The sequence below is a fragment of the Pelobates fuscus genome, chromosome 3 (genome assembly GCF_036172605.1).
Source record: "Pelobates fuscus isolate aPelFus1 chromosome 3, aPelFus1.pri, whole genome shotgun sequence".
NCBI classification, from domain to species: Eukaryota; Metazoa; Chordata; class Amphibia; order Anura; family Pelobatidae; genus Pelobates; species Pelobates fuscus.
In genome coordinates this window covers 394,886,835-394,910,387 of record NC_086319.1, presented here as the reverse complement: position 1 = coordinate 394,910,387, position 23,553 = coordinate 394,886,835, and the positions used below count along the sequence as shown (strand labels likewise).

At 39.1% G+C, this 23,553-nt stretch overlaps 1 protein-coding gene and 1 non-coding gene across 3 annotated transcripts in view; both read right to left on the bottom strand.

Annotated features, from left to right (window-relative positions):
• KCNAB3 (potassium voltage-gated channel subfamily A regulatory beta subunit 3) overlaps positions 1-20,636 on the bottom strand; it is a 146,998-nt gene extending 126,362 nt beyond the window's left edge. The window contains exon 1 of one of the 2 annotated variants that reach the window (XM_063449699.1): positions 20,114-20,636. In XM_063449699.1, coding sequence (XP_063305769.1) covers positions 20,114-20,331 — 218 coding nt within the window. In that variant the 5' untranslated portion in view covers positions 20,332-20,636. Of the gene's footprint in view, positions 1-10,715; positions 11,268-20,113 lie in introns of those variants that run through there. The other variant, XM_063449700.1, reaches the window with a different exon arrangement.
• TRNAT-AGU (transfer RNA threonine (anticodon AGU)) lies at positions 18,188-18,261 on the bottom strand. The gene has a single exon. It is a non-coding gene; the product is annotated as a tRNA-Thr (tRNA).
• Positions 20,637-23,553: the final 2,917 nt, after the last annotated feature.

Genomic DNA, 23,553 nt, shown 5'->3' with positions numbered 1-23,553 from the left:
TCAAACTACCGAACGGCCCGCCGTTCGGTAGGATGAATCCCCCAGATTAGGGGATTCATCCGAACGTAGAATTAGAGCCGGATGGCTAAAATGTTCGGTACTTTTTATTCATTGAAATAGACCGACCGCAGGGCCAGAATTCATGGAGCTGTTTTTGGCTACCGAATCCCTGCGGTCGGTCAAAACTTTAACTGTCTGTAACTCCCGAACCCCTGGTCTGATCTGGGTGAATTTTGAGTATGTTGCTCACCCAGAACAGACCTACCCGGGGACCCCTCATTGGTCTCTGTACCCCCTGTATTTAGGGGACATCCAGAAACTGGGGAAAACTCTGTTCCCACTAATGAGTTTAACTGCTAATCTAAGGGGAGGAGAGGGAGAGGAGGTGACCACGATGTGATTGGATACTGTAAGTTACCTCCCTTGCATGGGAAAAAGACATAAAAGCAAATGTGTGAATAAAGCTGACAGTTGACCTCCAAGCTATGTGTCGTCTAGTTCTTGGAGGGAAGGGATTGTAACTACGCTACCTGTTTTGTACCTGCTTTGGATCGCTGTTCCTGTCTACCAGCGGAGATACCTTGGATCATACCTCTACTCCGCTACAGTCATACAAAGAGGGGGGATAAGAGACAAACATGGAGGTTGTAAGAGATACACAAGGGAGGTGTAAGCTATACAATGGGGAAAAATAGGGGATAAGATACACAAAAGGGGGGTTAAGTGGCACCAAAAGCAAAAGTGTGCCTCTTAACCCCCCTTTTGTGTATCTTATTCCCTATTTTTCCCCCAACTACTTTTTTTTTTATGCATCTTCACCTGTGTACTCAAACATCCTTGCACCGGCCTTGCTTCCTTCCACATGCCAATTTGCTCTTTTAAAGAATGTTCCTTAGTAAAATGCTACATAATATTGGCCGCCACGTGTGTTTCACAATTATATAGAGATGGCTGCATTGTTGGCTCCGAGGTTTAAGGACCTACCTACTGTGCATGCATGTGAGATCTTATATTGTCATATTTGCTTCCACGTGCCCATTACTGAACTGGTGATAATAAAAACGCATTTTCTTCTTTCATAAACTAAGTTATATACTATGAGATACTATTCCTATAATGAGATACTATAATTTATTTTTCAGTTTGGCTGTTTTGTACAATGGCTTTTATATATTGTTTACCTTGCTATTTGATTAAACCTACATATATCAATGCTATTTACCAAGAAAAGTAGTGAAAGAGTTTATATATATTTCCTACCTGTTCTATGTTAAATTTTGTATATATTTAGTATTAATATTGTTTTTGTATTTTATTGTACCCTATTGTATCAATGCAATGTTCTGTGGACCCAGGACATACTTGAAAACAAGATAAATCTCAATGTATTCTTCCTGGTGAAATATTTGATTAATAAATATTTAAGAGTTTATATATCTCAGTAAACACAGCTAATGTACTTGCATTTGTCAAATACTAAGCTAAACATTACATTCTGTTACTTGTTTTGACAGTCCCTGGTTATCTTGTTAAGTGTTGTCATTTTAAATAATTGATGATTGCAATTTCCTATTGACTTTACAATAGGCAGAGTGATTTTTCCATTTTTTTTTTTTACTGCAGATATATCTCTACCATATTTCTAGGTATCAAAAAAAGCACCACAGGGCTGCATGCGGATGTGATTCATAATCCCTTTCTGAATGTAGGGAACCCTGACGAAACCGAAGAGTTCATTCATATTGTAAGTTGTTATCTGCCATGGGTTTAAATGTCCAAAAGTCTTCATCATCCTAAATTAGATTTAATGACCCCGAGTCCCATGGCTGGGTTGACCTTTTATAATATGCTCTGGACAGAGAGCAAGTTGCACCAACTGGATGATCGTCAGTAAGCTGACTGTGACGTAGAGGACTGGACTAGTTATTTATAGGTTTCTCTGAAACATATTTGCTATGGACAGCATGACTGCAATGATGACATAACTTGAGAAGTAGCACTTAGAGATGCACATCTTCCATGCTCAATGCCAACAGATTAGACAGATCCAGGAACCATGAATTTGCTTGGAACATTCACCATCCTTGAATGAAGGGGTTGCCCCAAACCAGGTCCTATAGGATCTTAAAGGAATGTTCCAAGCACCATAGTCACTACAGTGAGCTATAGTGATTATGGTTCCAGGATTGCCATGGTATTAACCCTTATAAAGTAGACAAATTATTTTAGAATGGTTTGACTTCAGTACCTTGTACTTTTTGATTTTAAAAAATTAACTTTTTTTCAAATAGAGCAGATCCACTTTAAGATCCATGACTGTGTGCAGACTGTGGATAACATGCAAAATGCTGTTTCTTATTAATACAAAATTATAATTATACATCTAAAATTGAATAGTTTTGCATCTATCTGTATTAAAGCTGGTTCAAATCTGCAAAACTAATCCTGAGTTTTAATCAACAACATCAACATGCTAATTAACAATTCTTGCATATTTTAACACAATTATTTTCATTGCATGATTAAAATAAAAGCATTTTGATTATTGTTGTCATTTTAACATCATGTCACTGCCTAAATTTAAAAAATGTATTCTAATGAGGTTTCTTTTGTACGAGGTTTAATTTAGATGACTTTCCGATAGATACTATGAATTAATACTGGATTATTTGATGAAAACGTGAAAGGTAATTATGTGCTTCCTTAATTATATTTTTATTAATAGGATGCATTTATTTAATTAGATTGAATGTATTAAAACTATGCACTGTCACACTGCGATTATTGTCATGCATAGCAATTCATAGAAATGACCACTTGATGGCAGCAGAGATTAGCTAAATGCTACATCCTAATTTCTGCTATCAGGGTTAGCACGTATTTCTTACCCTGTAGGCTGTAGGCCATCAAGGTTCCAGGAACATATGTAGAGTCCCCAGGAGGTAGCCTGAGGTTTGCATTTGGTCTCGACAGCTGTTCAGTTTCCCAACTGTCCTCCGACGGTGGTTTCCTCTGTTAGAACTCCTCTCCACTTGGCTTAGTCGTACTCTGGAAGGGTGCAATCCCAGAGGGGGCTCACCACACAGGACTGCAAGATAGCAGGGAGTGCGTCAGCAAGAGGCGCAGCTGTCACATTTTGACAACCCCCTAATGCACAGTGAATTGGATCATCTTATGGGCACACCATAACAACATGTCCTAATCCTTTCAGCACACACATTGTACCTCTCTTTACTCCACAGGTTTTCCAATAGTGATTAGGCTGTCAATGAAGTAACAGTCATGGCTACCTCCACACAGGTCAACCACACTAAATGAAGGGGACACACCAAAGTGAAAAAGAGGCAGACATGGGGAAGAGGGGAGAAAAACACACAAAGAGTGTGGGGGGAACAAAGAGTCACACAAGGGGGACAGAAAGAGCCACAGACAGGGGTGGGGTGACAAAAAGAGCTACACAAAGGGGGGCAGTAAGAGCAACTCATAAGGTGGCAAAACGAGTCACACAATAGGGGCAGGAGGCAGAAAGAGCCACATAAAGTGTAATAAATTTGCTCGATTGCATCACTCCTACATTTCACATAGGACACTAAGGCCTATGATCATCTTTGTCCATAAAGAAAAATATTGCTTTATTTTAATGGATTTTACCATTAATAGCCAAGCAATAGGAACCTAGGTCTTGCATCGTCTGGAGTAGGGTGGAGCAAGCCCCTGAGGAATGTTGAGATCTACATGCTCTGAATATGAGAGCAACAACCTTTAAAGGTCTTTAATAGAAAATGGAAAGCCACGTCAACCTCCAGAATCATTTACCTCTGTTCTTACTATCCAACACCATTCCATTTCAAATCACATGCTCTTTCAAGAAGAGCTCTCTTACCCCATGTTAGTAACTAGTACTGTAAACTAAACACACAAACTGTCTTTAACATCTTTAAAGGAACACTATAGGAACCTTCTGCCCCCCCTACCTTGAAGCTCCCCCCAGGCAATGCAAATTTTTAAAAACACCTTTAAACAGTTAATAATTTCCAGTGCCGAGGTCAGGCTTCTCCTCCACTGTTGTCAACCGAAGGGGAGGGGAACTAATGCGCAAGCTCGGGGAGGGCCACATGCACATTAGGCCTTCCCTTTAGCAAAGCATTGACTCAATTATTTCCTCTGGGGTTTTTTTCGACACGCTGGACGTCCTCACACAAACTTCATGAAACAGCAGGAAGTGCCTCTCGTGGCTGTCTAGCAACTTTAGGCAGTATTAACACTGCAGTGTAAACATTGCAGTTTCTCTAGAACTGCAATGTTTTACATTGCAAGGTTAAGGAAGCAGGGAGTATACCAAACAGCTTTTAGACTATACATTTTTTATCATCTCTTTACTTCTATCTGACGTTTTTTTTTTTTTTAGTGATGCTCATTATGCAGTTATTTCCAATTCATGCTCTGTTACAGCATGCTCTATTTTTAATCGTATCCATCCTCACCATTTTCACCAGACTCCTTTATACAAATTTTGGAAGTCCCTTTGGTCAACTTAGTGGATGACAATATCCAACATTTGGAGGAACCTCTGTTGCTTTGGAATACTTCCAAGACATAAAGGGACATATCATTTCTTATACAACTATAAAAAAGAATGAATTAAGAAATTTAAAACCTTCATCGCATATTTCATATCTAAATTCCCCAAATAAAAAATTTAAGAGAGACTCCCTGGGTGCCAAGCGCTTATTGTGCACATCTCTTATTGAACAATTCTTAGTCCATATTAAATATATTCTAAGAATAATTATTATAGATCATGTAACAAAATGAGTAAGTTGTTGATTCACATGGCTAATGGTAACCGTACTCAAGCTAACATTTTCATCTTTGTGGAGGGGATGTAACATTATTTGTGACTCCAAAGATATTAACTCTATATTTATGGATTACTTTGCGAACATTGATAATACTGATATGCTAACATAAATAATACTGATATGGGAGAGTTACTCCTTCAGAAAGCTGAACTACTAGATTCTATACTCGTAGATCATAGTTGGCCATATTCTAGATTTATGCCCTTTTTGGCCAATCTTCTTTTTCATAAAAAACAAAGCAGGTTATCCCTATACAGCTTGGTCTTGAGGTGGCATTCTTGTGTTGTCGGTGAGGTGGCATTTTTGTCTCAGGTAAAACCCTCCTTTCTCACATAGTCCTTAAATTTTCTTTAAAATCTTTATATTCTCATCTTCAAATTCAACTTTTTTTTTTCCGTTTTATCAAACCTCACCTTAACGCTGAGGACTGGTGTTTGGACAGTTGTATTCTGCTTGCTCAGGTGAAACCGTATTCTACAAGTAAATTGAAGAGATTCTATAGTTGTATTCCTAACATAATAGTGCCACCCCCCCTGTGGCACATAAAGGGTTAACAACCCTTTGTTAACTCACCCAATTCCAGCACTGATGTCCCTCAGCATTGAGTGCTCTGCTTCCAATCGGTGGATCTAATGCGCACTCGAGGCAAGCGCATTAGGCCTTCCCAATAGGAAAGCATTGCTTATGTGTTGTTTTAGTGTTGTTTAAGGGACCCAGAGTCTGTAAACTCCCAGAAGGGCCTTTGGTAGACAGTCACTAGAGGTTGCCTTAGTCCCGCAATGTAAACATTGCAGTTTCTCAAAAACTATAATGTTTTACATAGCAGTACTACAGGGGACAGGGACAAAGAGCTGAAGTGGTCTGGGTGCCTATAGTGTCCCCTTAAATTCTTATATTAAACAATGGCCTTAATTTAATATTTTTGGATACGCTTTTCAAATGATTTAAGATTTTGGATACACTTAAATTAATATTATGAAAGATGTTGTTATATGTTTTGATAAACAATATATTTTTTTTTACAATTTTAATATTTAGAAAAAAAAAATCGTTTTAAAAGTCCATCCAAAAATATTAAATTATTTGAAAAGTGTATTCAATAATATTAAATTTAGGCCAATGTCTGGCATACAGATCTTTTCCTAGAAAGTAGCTGTAGATATTGATGTCTTACTGTCCAGCTGGACCAAGGTTTCTAAAATATCACCTGCCTTGCCTTACCGAGAAAAGCATCTACAGATACATCATCATGCATACATGAACCCAGACAAACAGTTTCAGTGAAAATTGTGGGCCTCATCACATAGTCCAAAATGTGGTCAGGAAGAGCGGGATCTGTTCCACTGCTTGTCACGGGAGTCGTACCCCAACATGCAGGAAAGAGGAAAACCCCAAATGGTGGATCTAAAAGACATAATACTGAGCCTTAGAATGGTTGGACTTAAAGGACCACTATAGGCACCCAGGTCCTCCTAGGATTAACCATTTCTGCTGTAAACATAGCAGTTTCACAGAAACTGCTATGTTTAAGTTAGGGTTAATCCAGCCTCTAGTAGCTGTCTTATTGACAGCCGCTAGAGGCACATCCGTGCTTCTCACTGTGATTTTCACAGTGAGAAGACGGCAGCGTCCATAGGAAAGCATTGAGAATGCTTTCCTATGAGACTGGCTGAATGCGCCCGTGCATGCGCATTCAGACGATGACGGGGCAAGGAGGAGGAGAGTCTCCAGCACCGAGGGAGCCCGGCGCTGGAGAAAGGTAAGTGTTTAACCCCTTCCTCTCCATCCAGGGTGTGGGACCCTGAGGGTGGGGGCACCCTCAGGGAACTATAGTGCCAGGAAAACGAGTATGTTTTCCTGGCACTATAGTGGTAATTTAATTATATATGTGACTTATTAATATAGCGAGAAACAAGGTCAAGAATAAATCAAGGTCAGGAATACAGAAATACACAGAGCATAACGAACTTGATGGACGCAAGTCTCGAAATGAACTTGATGGACGCAAGTCTCTTTTCAGCTATGTAACTATGTAACTATATAACAAAACGGGTCAGGATACCAGAAATCACAAGTCAAATACGAAGCCGATGTCAGGATACCAGAAATCACAAGTCAAATCCGAAGTTGGGTCAGGATACCATAAATCACAAGTCAAATACGAAGCCGAGGTCAGACAAAGGAAATCACAAGGGAATTTCTAGGAGCACTAAACAAGGCTCAAACAAGAAACCAAGATAGGGGAATGAATGGAGACTAAAACAAGGCTTAAATAGTCTTAAAAGAGTTCCCATTGGTCCTCGTCATCTCTGCAAGTCCAAACAGCATTGGGTCACCTAGATAACATGGTCCCTTTAAGGGCAAATATTTTATTTATAGGGGCTGCAGTTCGGCCCACGGACCAGCAGAGGGAGCCGTTTGCGAGACCGAAGGTGAGTAACTTCTATTCAGGCCACAAGGCCACGTGGAGACTTCGGGCCGTGCGGCCTGAGGACTGCAGTAATGGGGCCACGCGGTGCGTTCTGCCCGCATGGCCCGAGGAGGGTAGCGGTGCGGACACCAGCCACAGGTAAGTTCCTGACACTGCTTTTGGGAATTTATTTGGATTCAACAATTTTAAAATTCACTTGAAATGTATGCTACTCAAACTACATATTGCATTTCTTATTTTTCATGAATTGGCAATCCTGTGATACATTATAAACTCACCTCCTACACATGTTAAATTAATTTCTATACTGGTAGCAGTGGCATGTAAATCTCTATCACAGCATTGGATCCACACAGATCACCTAACCATTCTGGGGCTTTTTTGCTCCTAACTTTCTATTTGGACTTGTTGAAAATGGATATGCATAAAAAAAACCTCCAAATTAAATATACATTTCAATATACCAACTGATACTTACAACAAACTTCACTAAATGCCACCTCCCTTCGTCATATCATCCGTTTACTTTTGTGATACATACAGGATGCTTCTTACACAGTGTAATCCTATAACTTATTTCTGGTTTGTCTATTATGCAAACTTAATGCACTTTATCTGTTCCTATTCTTGTGTTTTAATAAATTTTATTGTCTGTGACATATTACTGCCCCTTGTGCTATAGGTTATGTGCATTTGTTTTATGTTTTTACTTTCACAGCTTTGATACATTTGCTGCAACTCCATTTTCTGTCTTGTGCTATGCTGTACTTTGACATTTTGTCTTGTACTCGTAAAGGGACACTATAGTCACCTGAACAACTTTAGCTTAATGAAGCAGTTTTGGTGTATATAACATGCCCCTGCAGCCTCACTGCTCAATCCTCTGCCATTTAGGAGTTAAATCCCCTTGTTTGTGAACCCTAGTCACACCTCCCTGCATGTGACTTGCACAGCCTTCCATAAACACTTCCTGTAAAGAGAGCCCTATTTAGGCTTTCTTTATTGCAAGTTCTGTTTAATTAAGATTTTCTTATCCCCTGCTTTGTTAATAGCTTGCTAGACCCTGCAAGAGCCTCCTGGATGTGATTAAATTTCAATTTAGAGATTGAGATACAATTATTTAAGGTAAATTACATCTGTTTGAAAGTGAAACCAGTTGTTTTTTCCATGCAGGCTCTGTCAATCATAGCCAGGGGAGGTGTGGCTAGGGCTGCATAAACAGAAACAAAGTGATTTAACTCTTAAATGACAGTGAATTGAGCAGTGACATTGCAGGGGAATGATCTATACACTAAAACTGCTTTATTTAGCTAAAGTAATTTAGGTGACTATAGTGTTCCTTTAAATTGCCAATCTCAATAAAAAACAAAACTATAAAAAAAAAATAGGTAATGCATTAAGGAGAGACTTTAGGAAGAAGTGCTTTTAATGGCTGGGTGGCTGGCTAACAGCTACTAGAGGCTTATTTTCAGCCAAATGTAAACATTGCAATTTCTCAGAAATGTTTTTACATTGTCCAAACAAAAAGGACAACATGTATTATCATAGAGATGCAGTGCTTTTACTGCTTAGACAGCCGCTCTAATCAGCCTTTGAAGAAATCATAGCAGAACTGCTACGTTTTACAAATTAAATTTTAGTATGTCTTAAATTCTAATGACAAAATCACATTGTGTGATGCATCTGGCTACTATGTAGCTCTCCTAAATAAACTATTATTAATACAAGAATAATAATGTTATGACTATTAAAATATCCAGCAGCTAAGTAAGGATTAGTTGACTGTGCAACGTTATTGCAAAATATTACTTGTATGGCTCAGGATTAAGATAATCTGAGATGCTCTTTGACATAAACATTTTGCTTGGCTCGAGCATCTTGCCATGACGTATTCGGAGACCTAAGGGGAAGGGTCAGTCATTTCCAGTGCATAAAACTGTATTTCAGACATTTCTTGTGCATTCGTCAAAATAAAAATGTGGCTTTCATTTACCTAAAGATTGATTATTACTATTATTTTTAACATTTATATAGCGTCAACTTATTCGGCAGAGCTGTACAATATTATGAAAAGGGGACTTTAACAACAACTGAGACAAGCTAATACAAATTATGATAGGAACAATAGATTGACGAGGAACCTGCTCGAACGAGCGTACAATCCACCGGAGGCATGATCTAAAAAAAAATACACTATAGCAGTGTAATTAGTCATACATTATGTTTTAAGAATGGTTTTTTTTTTTCCCACTAAGCACTGACAAGTGTGAATTGTTGTGAGTTTGAAATGTTAGCTCAAAATTACTAAAAAAGTGAAAAAAAGCTGACTTAGAAAAAATGTTCAAATTGAGTGGTTTTAGCTTAAGTTTTAAAATTCCTTTTACGGATAATTCACGTTTTAGTGAATAACCCTACACACTGCTAGTTTTAGGCCACAGAGGTTGAGTAAAATTCTGTAATTTATCAAAAAGCAGTGTTTAGTAAATTAGCCCTTTTGTGTTGGAATAATACAGACAGAATAAAGCTTAACAACTGACATATATCAGCATTTTTGGTAAACATGCCTGCCTATTGTTTAGTATGTACTCGACATCTCTACTTTCTACAGAGTGTGTTTTCACTGAAAAGTCGATTGACAAATTAATTGCAAAATGTATACCAAAATTCCTATGCTACTGATATAGCTAGACTGGGATTTTGATTATCACATCATTGCAATTTACTATGTTGGGAATAACCCCCACCACATACCCAAAAGTGAGCTGCCAACTGGAATGTAGCCAGGTGCATGCTGGGAGATATCTTTCTCTAATCACAGATCACCACCAGGTATTCATTCATCAGTGATGAAGTATAATGAATTTTGACTGCCTGAACAGAGTTCTACTCTTGCTGAACCCTGGACACTGCAGTAGTTCTTTTTTTAAAGTGCAGTAGATAGTACTGTACGTTGAACATCTAACGTGCTTCCAAAAATGTAAAAGCAATATGCATACAGCTTATTTATTGCTTCTTCAAACTGAAATGGTATAACTAGCTTTATCATAGACATTTTCTTCCCAGCAAACTTCTAAAAGACTATACATTTTTCCAGAATTGGCATTGACACAGTGTTTCACAGCAAAATGCAGACCAATGTTCTCTCATAGAATCAGCCTTGCAGTTTTATTCCAGTGGTTCTTAACTGGATCAGGACCCAAACACAGACCCCCATTTTAGTAGGAACAATGCCATGTGCCAGGGTTAATTATAGTGGTGCTGCTTTAATACAGGGAAACAATTTTAATAAATTGTTTTGCTATAATGTAATTTGCCAGGCTTATTTTATTCTTAAAAAATTGTTCATCAAGCTAATTACATGTACAGAATTGGGTCTCTGACATAAAAGTTTAGAACCTCTGCTCTAGAAGGTCAACGTATACCTGTATCTCATGGTCCTTTCTGTCACTGATACTCCATGTGTCTTCATGAATCCATCCAGTCCACGATCTACCTGCCGATGGCTGACCCATCTATGTGGGGGAGAGATGTGCTCCCCTAATCCGGACCCAAGCACTCTCCGTTTGAACCCCCCTGCCCTACGTAGAGGGCTTCCAAAGATGTCATTACAGGATGCTTTGTAAGCATACATTAGGGTCAGAATAAGTGTTCACAGAGATAGAGAATGGAAGAGGACAATATAGGTCAGAAGGTGGACTAAGGAAGCACGAAACCGAATTACAGAAAAATGTAACAGAGACAAAGATAAATGGCTGAAAGAACAACAGTGGAATTGAAGAGAAAATAGCACTTACTCCGAATGAAGAAGACAGCGAGAATGAAAAATGGGTTGTTAGAGAATGAGGAAAATTCACACAAGATGGAATTAAAGGAAGTTAGAAGAATCGACAGGTGGAAAGAGAAAAAGATGAAGGGAGAGGACACCCAGCTCTGGCATTCAGTGAGCTTGGGAGAGATCCCGAATTACTTTTGCTTGACATGTCTCAGAGACTCACAGAGTGTGACAGCAGTGTTCCTTCTCTGTCTGTGTGCCTAAGGGGGCACAGCTGAGGCACAGATCTGTGCCAGGAAATGGGGGGGGGGGGGGAGCATGGGCGCTGAGCAGGAATGCACAGAGGGCAGTCAGAGGTAAATAACAAAGAGTAGAAAGGAAAAAGGAAACATCAACATACAACATAAGAAAAAATAATGCATGGGCACTGGAGAGGCAATGTAGGTAAAGACAGAGGTTGGCTGGGCGGCCTGGTCGAGATATACAAGTGGTTAAAGGAAAATCTGTAGCATGTGGTTAAAGGAAATTCTCATGAAGTTATAACTGTTTAATGTATTTAAAATTCTTCTACATGACCCAGAATTAATTTAACTCAGAGTGCGGACAGAGGAAACACAGTAAAAATTAAGATGACATTAACAAGAGCTGGGTACATAAAATAAGAAGCAAGTAAGAAATAAAGACAAGAGTAGTGTGCTAGCGAAAATTTGTATGTGAGACGGTAAAGGGGGGAAGATATATGAAATGGACAAATGATATTTGGTTGGATTCGATGAGAGTCATTCGTGTGGAAGTGAGAACATTTGTGAATTTAAAGAAATTGAGAGGGTTTAAAGCTGATGGAGAGGAATTTGAGATGCAAAAGGTTACAGAAGAGCAAGGAACAAGTTGTAGTGCACAACCCACACTGTGCTCAGCAGAGGATTATAGGAGGACAGTGCTGCTGCTGGGGGCAAGCAGACTGTCCTGACGCTAACAGCCCCTGACACCTCTACAGCAGTGTGTTTGCCCCCTGCCTGTGTCTGTGTCTACAACATGCGTGCATATATTTACAAGCCGCTTGTGTACATTTATGACTCAGAATCACAACCTCGTTATTAACCCCTTAATTCCTTTCCTCCAGGCCAACCAAAATATGTCTATTTTGGGAATCAATTTCACCTCTCCTCCCCCAAAACATGTACATTGTAGCTTATCTACAAATATTATAAACAACAGTATGAGTAAAAAATAGCATGTTTAGATTTCATTGACATTTTCTGCAAGTAATAATTAAAAGATTCACTTTCCAAGCAACTGATTTAAACCCAATTAGACATTAAGTTTGCTTTTTTATATAGGAAACTGTTAAAAACTGCTTTTAAACAAGAACCCAGCTTGTTAAAACAGTAAGCAGATTGACGGACTTACAGAGATAGACAGATAGATTAATCATACATAGCTTCTGTCATATGTAGAATGTGCTGGCTTAATGCAGATGCACCAACTTAGTGTCCAATGAATGCCCTTGATGGCCACAGGGACATCAGAGATATGACTACCAGTGACACGGCGTATGTCACAGAGGCACTTCCTCTTGCAGTCACAACTCCTCGTGCCTGAATTTACGTTGGCTAAAGTTGGGTGATATGGATTGGATAGATGCCCCCTTACTCACTTTACCTGCTCCTTTGGGTTGAGGAATTCATATTTAACAATATAAACCAAATGATATCCCATTCTCTGACCAATCAGCACACACAACTTGCCTCTTCCCTTTATTTGTGATGCCCAGACTCCTGGTCCTACTACGTGGATAGTACCTTAAATATGGCACCAGTTGTTTATGAATCTTCTGGCCCATCCATTAGAATTTCCTTTAATTGTTATTGCACTGGTTGGTACATAATCCCCCTTCCAGGTCTCAGTCAATAATTAACAATATTAAAAACAATTATCCTTTCACCTCATCATATACTCCCAAAATGCCAAAGGGTGCCATCAGAGTCCAATACAGTTTGACTGGTGGGTCTCTCCTCAACTCACAATCCCCAACACACATATACAAAGGTGATCACAAATACACATTACCACAACATGCCAAACACACACTCCCAGACATGCACACAAACAGGAAAATCACTACCAGACACACACACACACATACACAAATTGAAGCTCACTGCAAAAGACACACACTACCAGACACATAAACACATATACAGACAACACACTCCAATATATTAGATAGGGGAAGAGGAAATGTAAAACACAGGTGTACCAGGCAATTGAGACAGTCCATCTTCTCAAAGCTAATGGGATATGGGGAACTGTTGCCTCACACCGCTTGCTAACAATACTTACTAATTACATGCACATTGATTTGTGAACCCAAATAAAGAAACTTCTTCGAGCAGGGGGCTCTTATAGGACCACTATAGTCACCCAGACCACTTGAGCTCAATGAAGTGGTCTGGGTGCCAGGTCCCCCAGGTTTTAACCATGCAACTGTAAACGGAAGAGGACAATATAGGTCAGTGGGTGGACTAAGGAAGCACGAAACAGAATTACAGTTTCAGAGAAACTGCTATGTTTACATTGCAGGGTTAATCCAGCCTCTAGTGGATCGCATTGAGCACGCAGAACGTCCATAGGAAAGCATTGAGAAATGCTTTCCTATGGGTTGTTTGAATGCGCGGGATCGCGGCTCTGGCTAAGCATGCCCATTCGGCTCCACTTGGGAGCTGACGTCGGAGGGGGGGAGGGAGCCCGGCGCTAGATTTTTTTTTTAACTCCTTCAGTCCAGCGGGAGGGGGCCCTGAGGGTGGGGGGGTACCTAAGGATTACATAGTGGCAGGAAAACGAGTTTGTTTTCCTGGCACTATAGTGGTCCTTTAACCAAAAACTCTGACATGCTGGATTAACTGCCTCTGGTTTCTTTGGCATCCAAATTGAATGTACCTCCATTGCTGTGTTCATCTGGCAAAGTGGGCTATACACTTGTAATCACTATACCAAACAAAAAGTGTGAGTCGTTTGAACAATAAATAAATTAATAAAGTGCACATTGGTGTTTCACCACACATCCAGTGTTTATAAACAATTCCAATATTAACCAATACAGTGTTGCATTAAAAAAAAAAAGTGCAACAGCATAAAGTGCAATATTCATATAATGTGCATATACAGCGCCACTCTTGACGCAATTAAAGTACCAACAAATTACGTACTTTTAACAGGTTCAATCCAAGTGTTCATTTTCTCTACAAAGAAAAACATATATACATATAGTTTGCGGTTTGTTAAGAAAAAAAAAAAAAAAAATTCACGTTTTATTTTTTTTTAATTTTATGTGATTTTCAGTATTTTAAGCAATTCTTTAAAAGCTACTTTGTGATCAAATGACTTATGGGATGGTAAATGGGACAGTAATGGCAAAAATATGTTGTATGTTGCCATACAAGCTGTGAAAATATGTGACTGTTTTGCTTTAAAGTGACCTTCTGAGGACCACCACTATCTTTATGCATTTATTCGTTGAAGAAAATGTCCTGTACTTTTTGCATAACATACTGTGCTGCATTCTGCTAATTAACCCCTGTCCCTCACTCTTTCAAAAATCCTGCTATTTACTAAAATGCAGCTTGTCAAAAGGCCAACAGTAACCAGAGAAGTAGTGGAACAAGGCACCGTTAGAGCAAGGTGACACCCAGACAGATAGATACCAAGTATAACACGACTATCTGTTGTCTCTATCTGTCTGCCATATTCTCTTCCACCGTTGGCAGAGAGAATTAAGGAGACTCTCTTGGCACATTGCTTGTTATATTAGGTGACAGTTACACTGGGTGTTCTTTAAGATTAACTTGTTCTGCCCATAAGCCCACATTTTCTGTCTCTCCCTCTCTTCGTCTGCAGTGTTTATATTTTTTTCTAATAACACAAATGCACGAGTTATTAGGAAGGGTGGCAAAGGTTCTTGGGAGTTGTAGTTCAATTACCTGCCTTCAGAAGCAATATGCTCATAAAAGAACTACAACTCATTGAACCTCTGCTGTGCAAAGCTTTGTGGGATGAACGCAGCATTTGTCGTAGATAAATTAGTGACAAGTCCGGATTGGCCGATGACTTTTCAATTCTAGGTAGTGTGAACTGCAGGACGTGCCCATATATATATATATATATTTTTTTTTTCCTATCTTTCCTTGTTTTGGATTGTATGTTTTTGCATGAATTGTTCAAGTACACCATCTGTACAGTGTATTAAAAAGGAATGGGTCTGTTTTAGCCAGGTGACCAGTTATGTTGAATTCTTATATAAACGCAGATAGAGAATTACCCGCCCCTCCCCCCCCCCCCCCCATTAGAACTGTGTTGTTTCTCTGTCATATCTTAATGCTTCTTTCCAAGTAAATGTCGGACTCACAAGAGTCTTCAGAGCATCCTTTCCACCCCCTTAAAGGAACACTATAGCGTTAGGAATACAAACCTGTTTTCCCAATGCAATAGCTTTTTCCTCAGCATATAGATCCAGGCCCCCCTCTAAATCTAAGTGGAAATGGAAATAAACCATTACTTACCTTTCCCAATACTGAGAACCAGTTCCTGCAGCACGTGAGTTCACGCTGATTTTTTTTGTCTTCTCATCCAATCCGATGCTTCTCATAAAGGAGCAGGGGGGATGAGAAGCGTATGTTCAGTCTGCGTTATGCTTCTCCAATCAAATGCTCTCTATGACTCCGTTCTCATAGTGGAAATGCCTCTAGTGGCTGCTAATTAGATGTATGTTTAACCCTGCAATGTAAACACTACCATACAGCAAAATTTCAGTCTGACTGCAGCGCCCGGGTCATTTTGCAGGGTTAAGATGACCAGGGCGCTGCAGTCAGACTACTTCTTAGGGATGAAGTGGTCTTGGTGCCCATAGTGTCCCTTCAACCAATTCCTCCCATGTTCTCCTTGGAATAAAAAGAGAATATATTATGGGCATTCTGACACGTGTCATTATTCAGGGATGTGGCGAAAGTGACCTCGCCACTGGTTTTTGGAGGGGCCGGTTTGCCAGCCTCTTGCTCTGTGGTGAACTTGGGACTACAAGTTTGTGCCTTTTTACCTGATATGGTGCAGTATATGGGGCTACCGAATGGATTATGCTTATGGTGTTCGTTTACCGAACAAACTGACGAACAGCCGGACCACCTGCAAGTAGAGCGTGCTGCTTGTTAACCTCCCAGAAGCTGTGGTTAACTGCAGCTTAATTGACGAACGCTGGGTGGTCGTCGTTCGTATGAATGAATACTTGGCGGCAGCCATCTTTAACTGTCGAATGACCAGCGGTGTTTTCAGACTTCCAGACTTTCAGCAATTCGTCTGTTTTCGTATGAATGCAGCGGCGTTCGGTACAGTTAAACACACGAACCAGGGACACACATAGACTATGGCCATTCACCAGTTCATTCGGTAATTTGAACAGTATTTGAACTATTGGAAATATGACTTCCAGGAATTTCCTGAACCCCTGCTCTGATCTGGGTGATTTCTGGATATGTTGTTTACCCAGATCAGGGCTATCTGGGGATATGTTATGTTTTGGGGTGTTTTCTGGGCTTTGTATAAATGTGTGTTTTTTCTGCTGGGGATAATTAGGTTATTGTGTTATCTACCTTAATGGTATCACAGGCAGAGGGGAGGGATTGTGTACAGTATGTGGGAGTGTTATTCATTATCACACTGCTATGTATTGGCTTGTTGATTTTATGTCCTGTGCCCCACAAGGTCCCCCTGGGCGGTAACCTTGTGGGGAAACTTGTATAAAAAACCAGATGCTCCATTAAACCTTCAGTTCTACTTCACCCTCAATCTAGAGTCTTGTCTCTTATTGGGGGGAATTGCTATATCACTTCAAGTGATTGCTATAATCACTATACTCCCTTGGATAATCACTAGCTCTTGTAAGAGCTGCTCTTGCTACGCTCTCCGAAGGAAGAGAGGTTCACCCACTGGAACCTGGAGCCTTGTCATAGGTCCAACCAAGCTGCGGCGGTTTGTGGGGTCTGCAGTACTTATGGTGTCTGGACAAGTGCTTGGAGCCCTCGGTAAGCACTCGGAGAATCAGTCGGCGGAGGTACCCAACCGGGGTACAGGAAGCTCCGTTACAAGGGATATTAAAGTTTTAAACCGGTTATGAGGAATTGAAATGATTATGATATCTCTAGCAAATAAAGTAGGCTTTTGGTGCAAAGGAATCCACTGTTTTTTTTGTCAAACCACATGAGCATGATTTAACAAGAAACAGAGGAAATACACCCATTTCCTTCATGAACCATAACCACTATATTAGGATAATAATACAATAACTTGTATTAATTATAGTACATTTTTTTCTCTTTATTAACCTTATTCTGTGAATGATATTTTGATAGTGTTGTGGAAGATGGAGGATTAAGCACTTTGTGTACTCGTTGGATGTGTGTAATTCTGAGGTAGGTGAACAATTCTCTGGTCTTTAAACAAAAGGTTAGTTGGAGCTCTGGGGACTGCTTCACATTTTCTTGGCCTGTCCACGTATTCTGACATAGAAGCGATACATTGTTTCCCAAATAAAAGACATTATGAACATTCAGCTATCCCCTCACACTGCAGGGTTTTATGTTGGATATGCTGGCCCCCACAGTCAGCAGCCATACCAAAATACTATCTCTCCACATCATATTGGCAGCCAGTGTTGTTAAACACTGAAAATTGGTCTATACTCCTCCAACTACTTTAGTACTCCATTACCTTCAAACCACCAGAAATCAGGAAGGGAATAAAGTAATAGGCTATCCCTAGCCGTTCCTTGTTCCCCTTTCTCCCCCTTGTTTATCTCACTCCATACAGTAGTGTTACTGCAACATTTTAATTTTCTTAGTCGGATGAGCATAAAAACTGCACATTCACATTCGGAACTGTTTCCAGTGACATTGTATGTATATCTCATGCTGTATGTTTTTTTTTCTGATTTATTTTCCCCCAAAAAATTCAATAAAACATAAACATTGGGGAAAAATGCAAATTATGATGAATTTACCTTGCTCTTTTTACTTTATAATTGTATATGATGGAAGAAATAGATTGACAAACTGATATAATGAAAGTAAAAGTAGGCACTGCTGAGATTCGAACTCAGGATCTCCTGTTTACTAGACAGGCGCTTTAACCAACTAAGCCACAGCACCACATGTTAAGGTCACACCTGCTTTTTTTCTTTCATTTCATAAATTCTAGTGGCACAGTTTTTGTTGTGGATGGATGGAGACACAAATGATGGTTGGAAGGAATGGTCAATTTCCGTTCGCTCTAACACACTTATTCATTTAAATAAGAATTGTCAGGAATTCAATGTTAATTTCAAATTTAAGGCCAATTAGAAAAACTGGAAAAAATCTCTAATTCACGTGTTCTTCCAGTTTAACTATTTTAGATTTGACATTCACATTGAATTCCTGATAATTCTCACTTTAGTGAATACGGTAATTTATTATTGGAGGCCCACCACTGATACAGTTAGCAAATGAATATTTATGCAGTTTCATTTTATCAATAACATAAGATTAAAAGACACTAAAAACTGCCAAGTGTAGTTTTATAAAGTTTACTTTATAACAGTTCCACTATTGAACTGGTCTCCATAGAAGTGCTTAGAAGGAATATCATGTAGGATGTATGATCTCTTGGAGTTCACTAAACACTGAATTGATATACTACTTGTTGATGAAACTTGCCTGCATCAACAAAGTTGATGACAAATTGCCAATTATTGAAAACCGATTCTTAAGTTGGAAAAAGAGTAAAATATTAATGTATACCTGTGTAATGCAGGAATAGCACATTAGCAAAGATGCTCAATAATTTGGGAGAAATATTGTTCCTCGCACTCCGTTTCCCATAGTATGTGCAAGGGGTGAATTTTTTTATTAACCTGCGGGATTGAAGATGAGGCCAGTTTTCTCAATGAGACATGCCTTTGCCCATTGCTCGTTTTGGAATGGGTGAATAATAGGCTCAAAAAGACAAACCAAAAAATGACCAAAAAACTGTATTTTGGATGGCAATACCCAACCACGGAAGTAGATAGAGAGTGAGTTACATGGGCATCAGGGTTTTCCCTTCCAAATTGAAGTTGTGTAGTGGACAATATGGGTCATAGCGATATTTGAATGAACTCCATAACTGGTGATGTAAGGGTTGAGGCTTAGTCAACCCCAAAAAATATAACAAGCATGATGCCGGTAGCCTATGTCATAGCGGTGCAGGAAAAGCTATTTTATGAAACTGGATGGTGCACTAACATCTATGAACTATTGATTGTCATGGGGTAGGAGCAGAGAACAATCAGTTTTCCATGGTTTAGCAAAGATCCAGGTGGAAATCTACAGATTTCCAAAACACATTGATTTACAAGGCTCTAAACTGCATGCTCTATGGTAAGAATAATTGTAATAAGTATTTTCAGAATATAAAATTAGTCAAAATTGTATGACCTCAAAACTATAAATCTAATACTAATGCATGATACATCTAGCTATGGTATTTGAGCAGGAAATAAAAGTTATACGAAGAAAATTAAAAGAATTAACCTAGGGCCAAAATTTAGATCTCACAAGGTAGAGGGCACAAAAAGGGGGGTAACCCCTAAATAGTGAATATCACAGAGAATAAACAAAAAAAGAAAAAAAAATTAAAAAAATTAAAAAAGAAAAAAAATAAAGAAAAAAAATTACAAAAAAAAAAAATGTCAATCATACACAGGAAATAAAAGTTAACCTCCATGATTGGGTGGTTTGTTAATTTCTTACATAGTGCCCCTATCCTAATCGCATTTGACTACACATCCTTTCTACCTGTAGTGAGACTTGCTGTGGTTGTTTTCAAAGATGTGAAACCTTACTGTGACGTCAAGAATCAGATGCAAATCATATGCAATCTACACATTTGGTGTTAAGTGCCAAAACACTGGATAATTTATAAGGAGAACTACATTGTCCATCATGTATATACATTAGCATTATGTACACAGGCAGGACTCACCTGTATTGCATTCCACCCGGAATCCCCTGGCAGTGATGGGTTTGGAGTTGCTGTCCACGGGCATTGTTTAGAAGATGAGGAGCAGTCGTTCCGTTCTCCTCTCTTCTCTTTAACTCGAGTCGAGGTTTCAGCTTCTTGGAAACATTGAACCCGTAAAGCTCATCAACACTAAATCTACCCTGTCGTCCTATGCTACCCCTAGGGGCATGAGAAAACATTTTAAATGCCTACAGATGATCAGTTTGACAGGGCTGGTAAGAGTCAAAGGAGGAGACGGAAAAATGAAAGAGTATATTAGGGTAGGATTGGAGATGAATTAGGACAGAAAGTTTGATGAGTTCAGGAATAGGCAAGATGACCCTAAAATTATATTCTTTTCTTCTGCAACTATTGCTTTCTGTATGTCCTCCCTGCAACCGTCACACCGCACTCCACAATCTTGACTCTTGTGGTTTCTGTGTCTCTTGCCTGTTAATGTATTTATCTACTTCTAAAAGTCATGTTTATCTCTGTCTGACTCTGTGTCGCATTCCTTCACCTATATAGAGATGCCCCGTATGTAGTCCTTGTCACACCTGTAGACCTTGTCAGTCCCCTGTCTCTCGAGTCATTTTTCCATCTAAGTCACTGTCAATACTCCCCCTCCCTCTGCCAGCCCCTGGCTTTCAGATTAGCAGAGCGATTAGCAGCTCACATCCAGCCAGACAGATGGTCTGCAGAGCACTGTATATCCTATTCCTTGGCAGAACTCTGCAGAGTATCACATCTCTCCTTCCCTGGCAAAGCTTTGTCGAGCACTGTGCCCCTTCTGCGGACTGTTGCCTTTCACTATTTTCTGGCAGAGCATCTTACCTTTCAAAAGCTGGGTATGATGATTTTATCAGCCTTACAGAGCATAGTGAGGTTCTCTAAACTGGGATTAAACTAGAGAATTTGCTAATTAATTACGCATTTCATTTAGAAAACAAAAACTCCACCTTGACTGCTTTCCCAAGCATTTTCTGCCCCTTATTGTTGGGGAAAATATTATATATATATATATATATATATCAGTTTAATATGTGCTTGATTAAGTCTGTGTGTATGGGAGGTCAGGAATTGTCTTCAAAGGAGTCTCTATCTAGGAAATCACACCTTAGGTTAGAGGAAAAGGGATGGCTGGGAAAGTTAACACTACAGGATAGACAACACTTTGGGCCTTGGGAAAGTAAATCACATTTTACATATCAATTGAGCTGAGGAGTTTGCTATTTACAACATGGGAACCAATTCCTTTAAAAATAGAAGATACTGACATCACATTAGATTAGGTTTGGTAAGACACACATGCTGCACACAACATCTCACAGCACATACACAATACAGTAGATATTATTAGATAGATGGAATGTATGAGTGTTATGAATGTATTGTAACTCTGTAATACTATAACTCTGTAACATTCTTCTTCTGTAATATTTATTTGGGCAGATTCTAAGTAAAGATTTCTCTCTGGTAAGAACTATGGTGTTGGCTGTTTATTTGTAATATCGGGTAGAATACCTTAGTAGTGCTAGTCATATATTTATCTGGACAAGGGGATAAAGATATATGTTAGTTCTTGGAAGAGGTGATACAGGGATATTACATTCACTATTAATACACAACGCAGAGTGGATTTCTCTCAAAAGGATACCAATTGGAAGTATTGGTGGTGAGAGATGGATTATACAACATAATTGGTGCTGTGACCCGGATAATTGGAATAATAATAATAATAATAATAACTGGGAGAGGCTAAAATGGAGAGATAATAACTGGGAAAATCACAGTTGGAGAGAAAAACGAAGAAACAACAGAGAGAATATTTGGAGAAGGAACCATAGATGGGATGAGCAGCCCAATAGACGAAATTGGGATAATTGGAGGAATAAAGAAGGGAATAGCGAATACTGGGACCTGAAGAGACAGACTGAGAGATTGGAGGCAGAAGTAAAAGCACTTAGGGAACATATGAGAGAGGAGGGAAAGACTGATCAATTGAGGGTCCCCACCAATTAACTCCCATAATTTTTTGTTTTTTTCTCTACATCTGTATGTATTTTTTGTTTTTCTTTTGTTTCTATTTATGGTTACCAATAACAATAGCCTTAAGATTTTTATCTTTGTATGGCAACAGACCGTTGTCAGTTTTCTTGTATGCTGACAAACATCTTTGATGGTTTGTCGTTGTTTTTTTTTAAAAGGGGATATAACCGAGCTTCAGATTGGAAACAGAGTAATGTTGCAAATTTTTTCCCCCTACCATCCATTTCCAAAACCAAAATGGAAAGGTCCATATATTGTGCTTGACAAAATTGGCCCTTATGTGTATTTGTTAGTGGTGGGAGATGAGAACTTTATGCCAAGTTAATGTAAATGTTAACATAGTCTCTTAGTTCTCTTTTCCAGATAATAGGAGATGGAGTGGATCCCTGGAAGAGCAGCCCACATAAGGAATATGAAGTGCAAGAAAACATCAGTCGTGATGTGGTGGTTATGTGTATCGTTTTTTATGTATATACTGTATAGCTTAGGAAGGAATGTCATGATGAAGAATAATAATAAAATGGTACATCCGAGTACTCCAGTAGAGGGATATCATAGGGAGAAAAGGAATTCGGAAAATTCAGAGAATATCAAAGTAAGATTAAAAGTAAAGGAACAATCACCTGATGTTACATGTAAAGACAATCTTACAGTCGTTGGGCCTATAGGGGGGTGGATAGTGGTACAATGTAATATTTCAATGCCTAAAACTAACTTTCCCTCTGAATTTGCAGGTTGGAAATATCCAGGAGGAAGTGATTTACATAAGAGTACCAGTATATTTTGTGCCAATGCCACAAAGGACGTGAGGATAAAGATGCTGCTGGAGAGAAATTTTACATTTTCCCAGGATGGTGTTGTAACATGCAGCCCCCATCAGACTGGATTACGTAATACAGTTGACCCAGCAATTAACATAAGAATGATAAATTCTCAGGACTGTCCAACTACCACCCTGTGGCCAGAGCATGGCCTTTTCTTCCAACAAACACAAACTGTTGCGTATACTGATGTATCTTATGTAACATTACCATTATTGTTAAATTTTGTATTATTTAATATACCAGAGAGTTGCCCAGAGATGATGAAAGAATGGTTTAAAAATGTATTTCAAGCACATATTAATCTATTCTGGGATGCAACACAAGGGCTCAAGTTTAGAGAGAGAGAAAAAAAGGGATCTGGGTACTGATATAATCTCAGGACTCAGTTTGGGAACATCAATTTGGAATAGGGCAGACATAGAGGGTCTTAACTCACGAGAACAAAATTATGTTAATGGGTTGCAGCAAATTCTGCTTAAAGAGGGACGAGTGGATGTTAACACTCTAGCTGAAACTGATGTCACGATACAGAACATTCACACAGTTGCT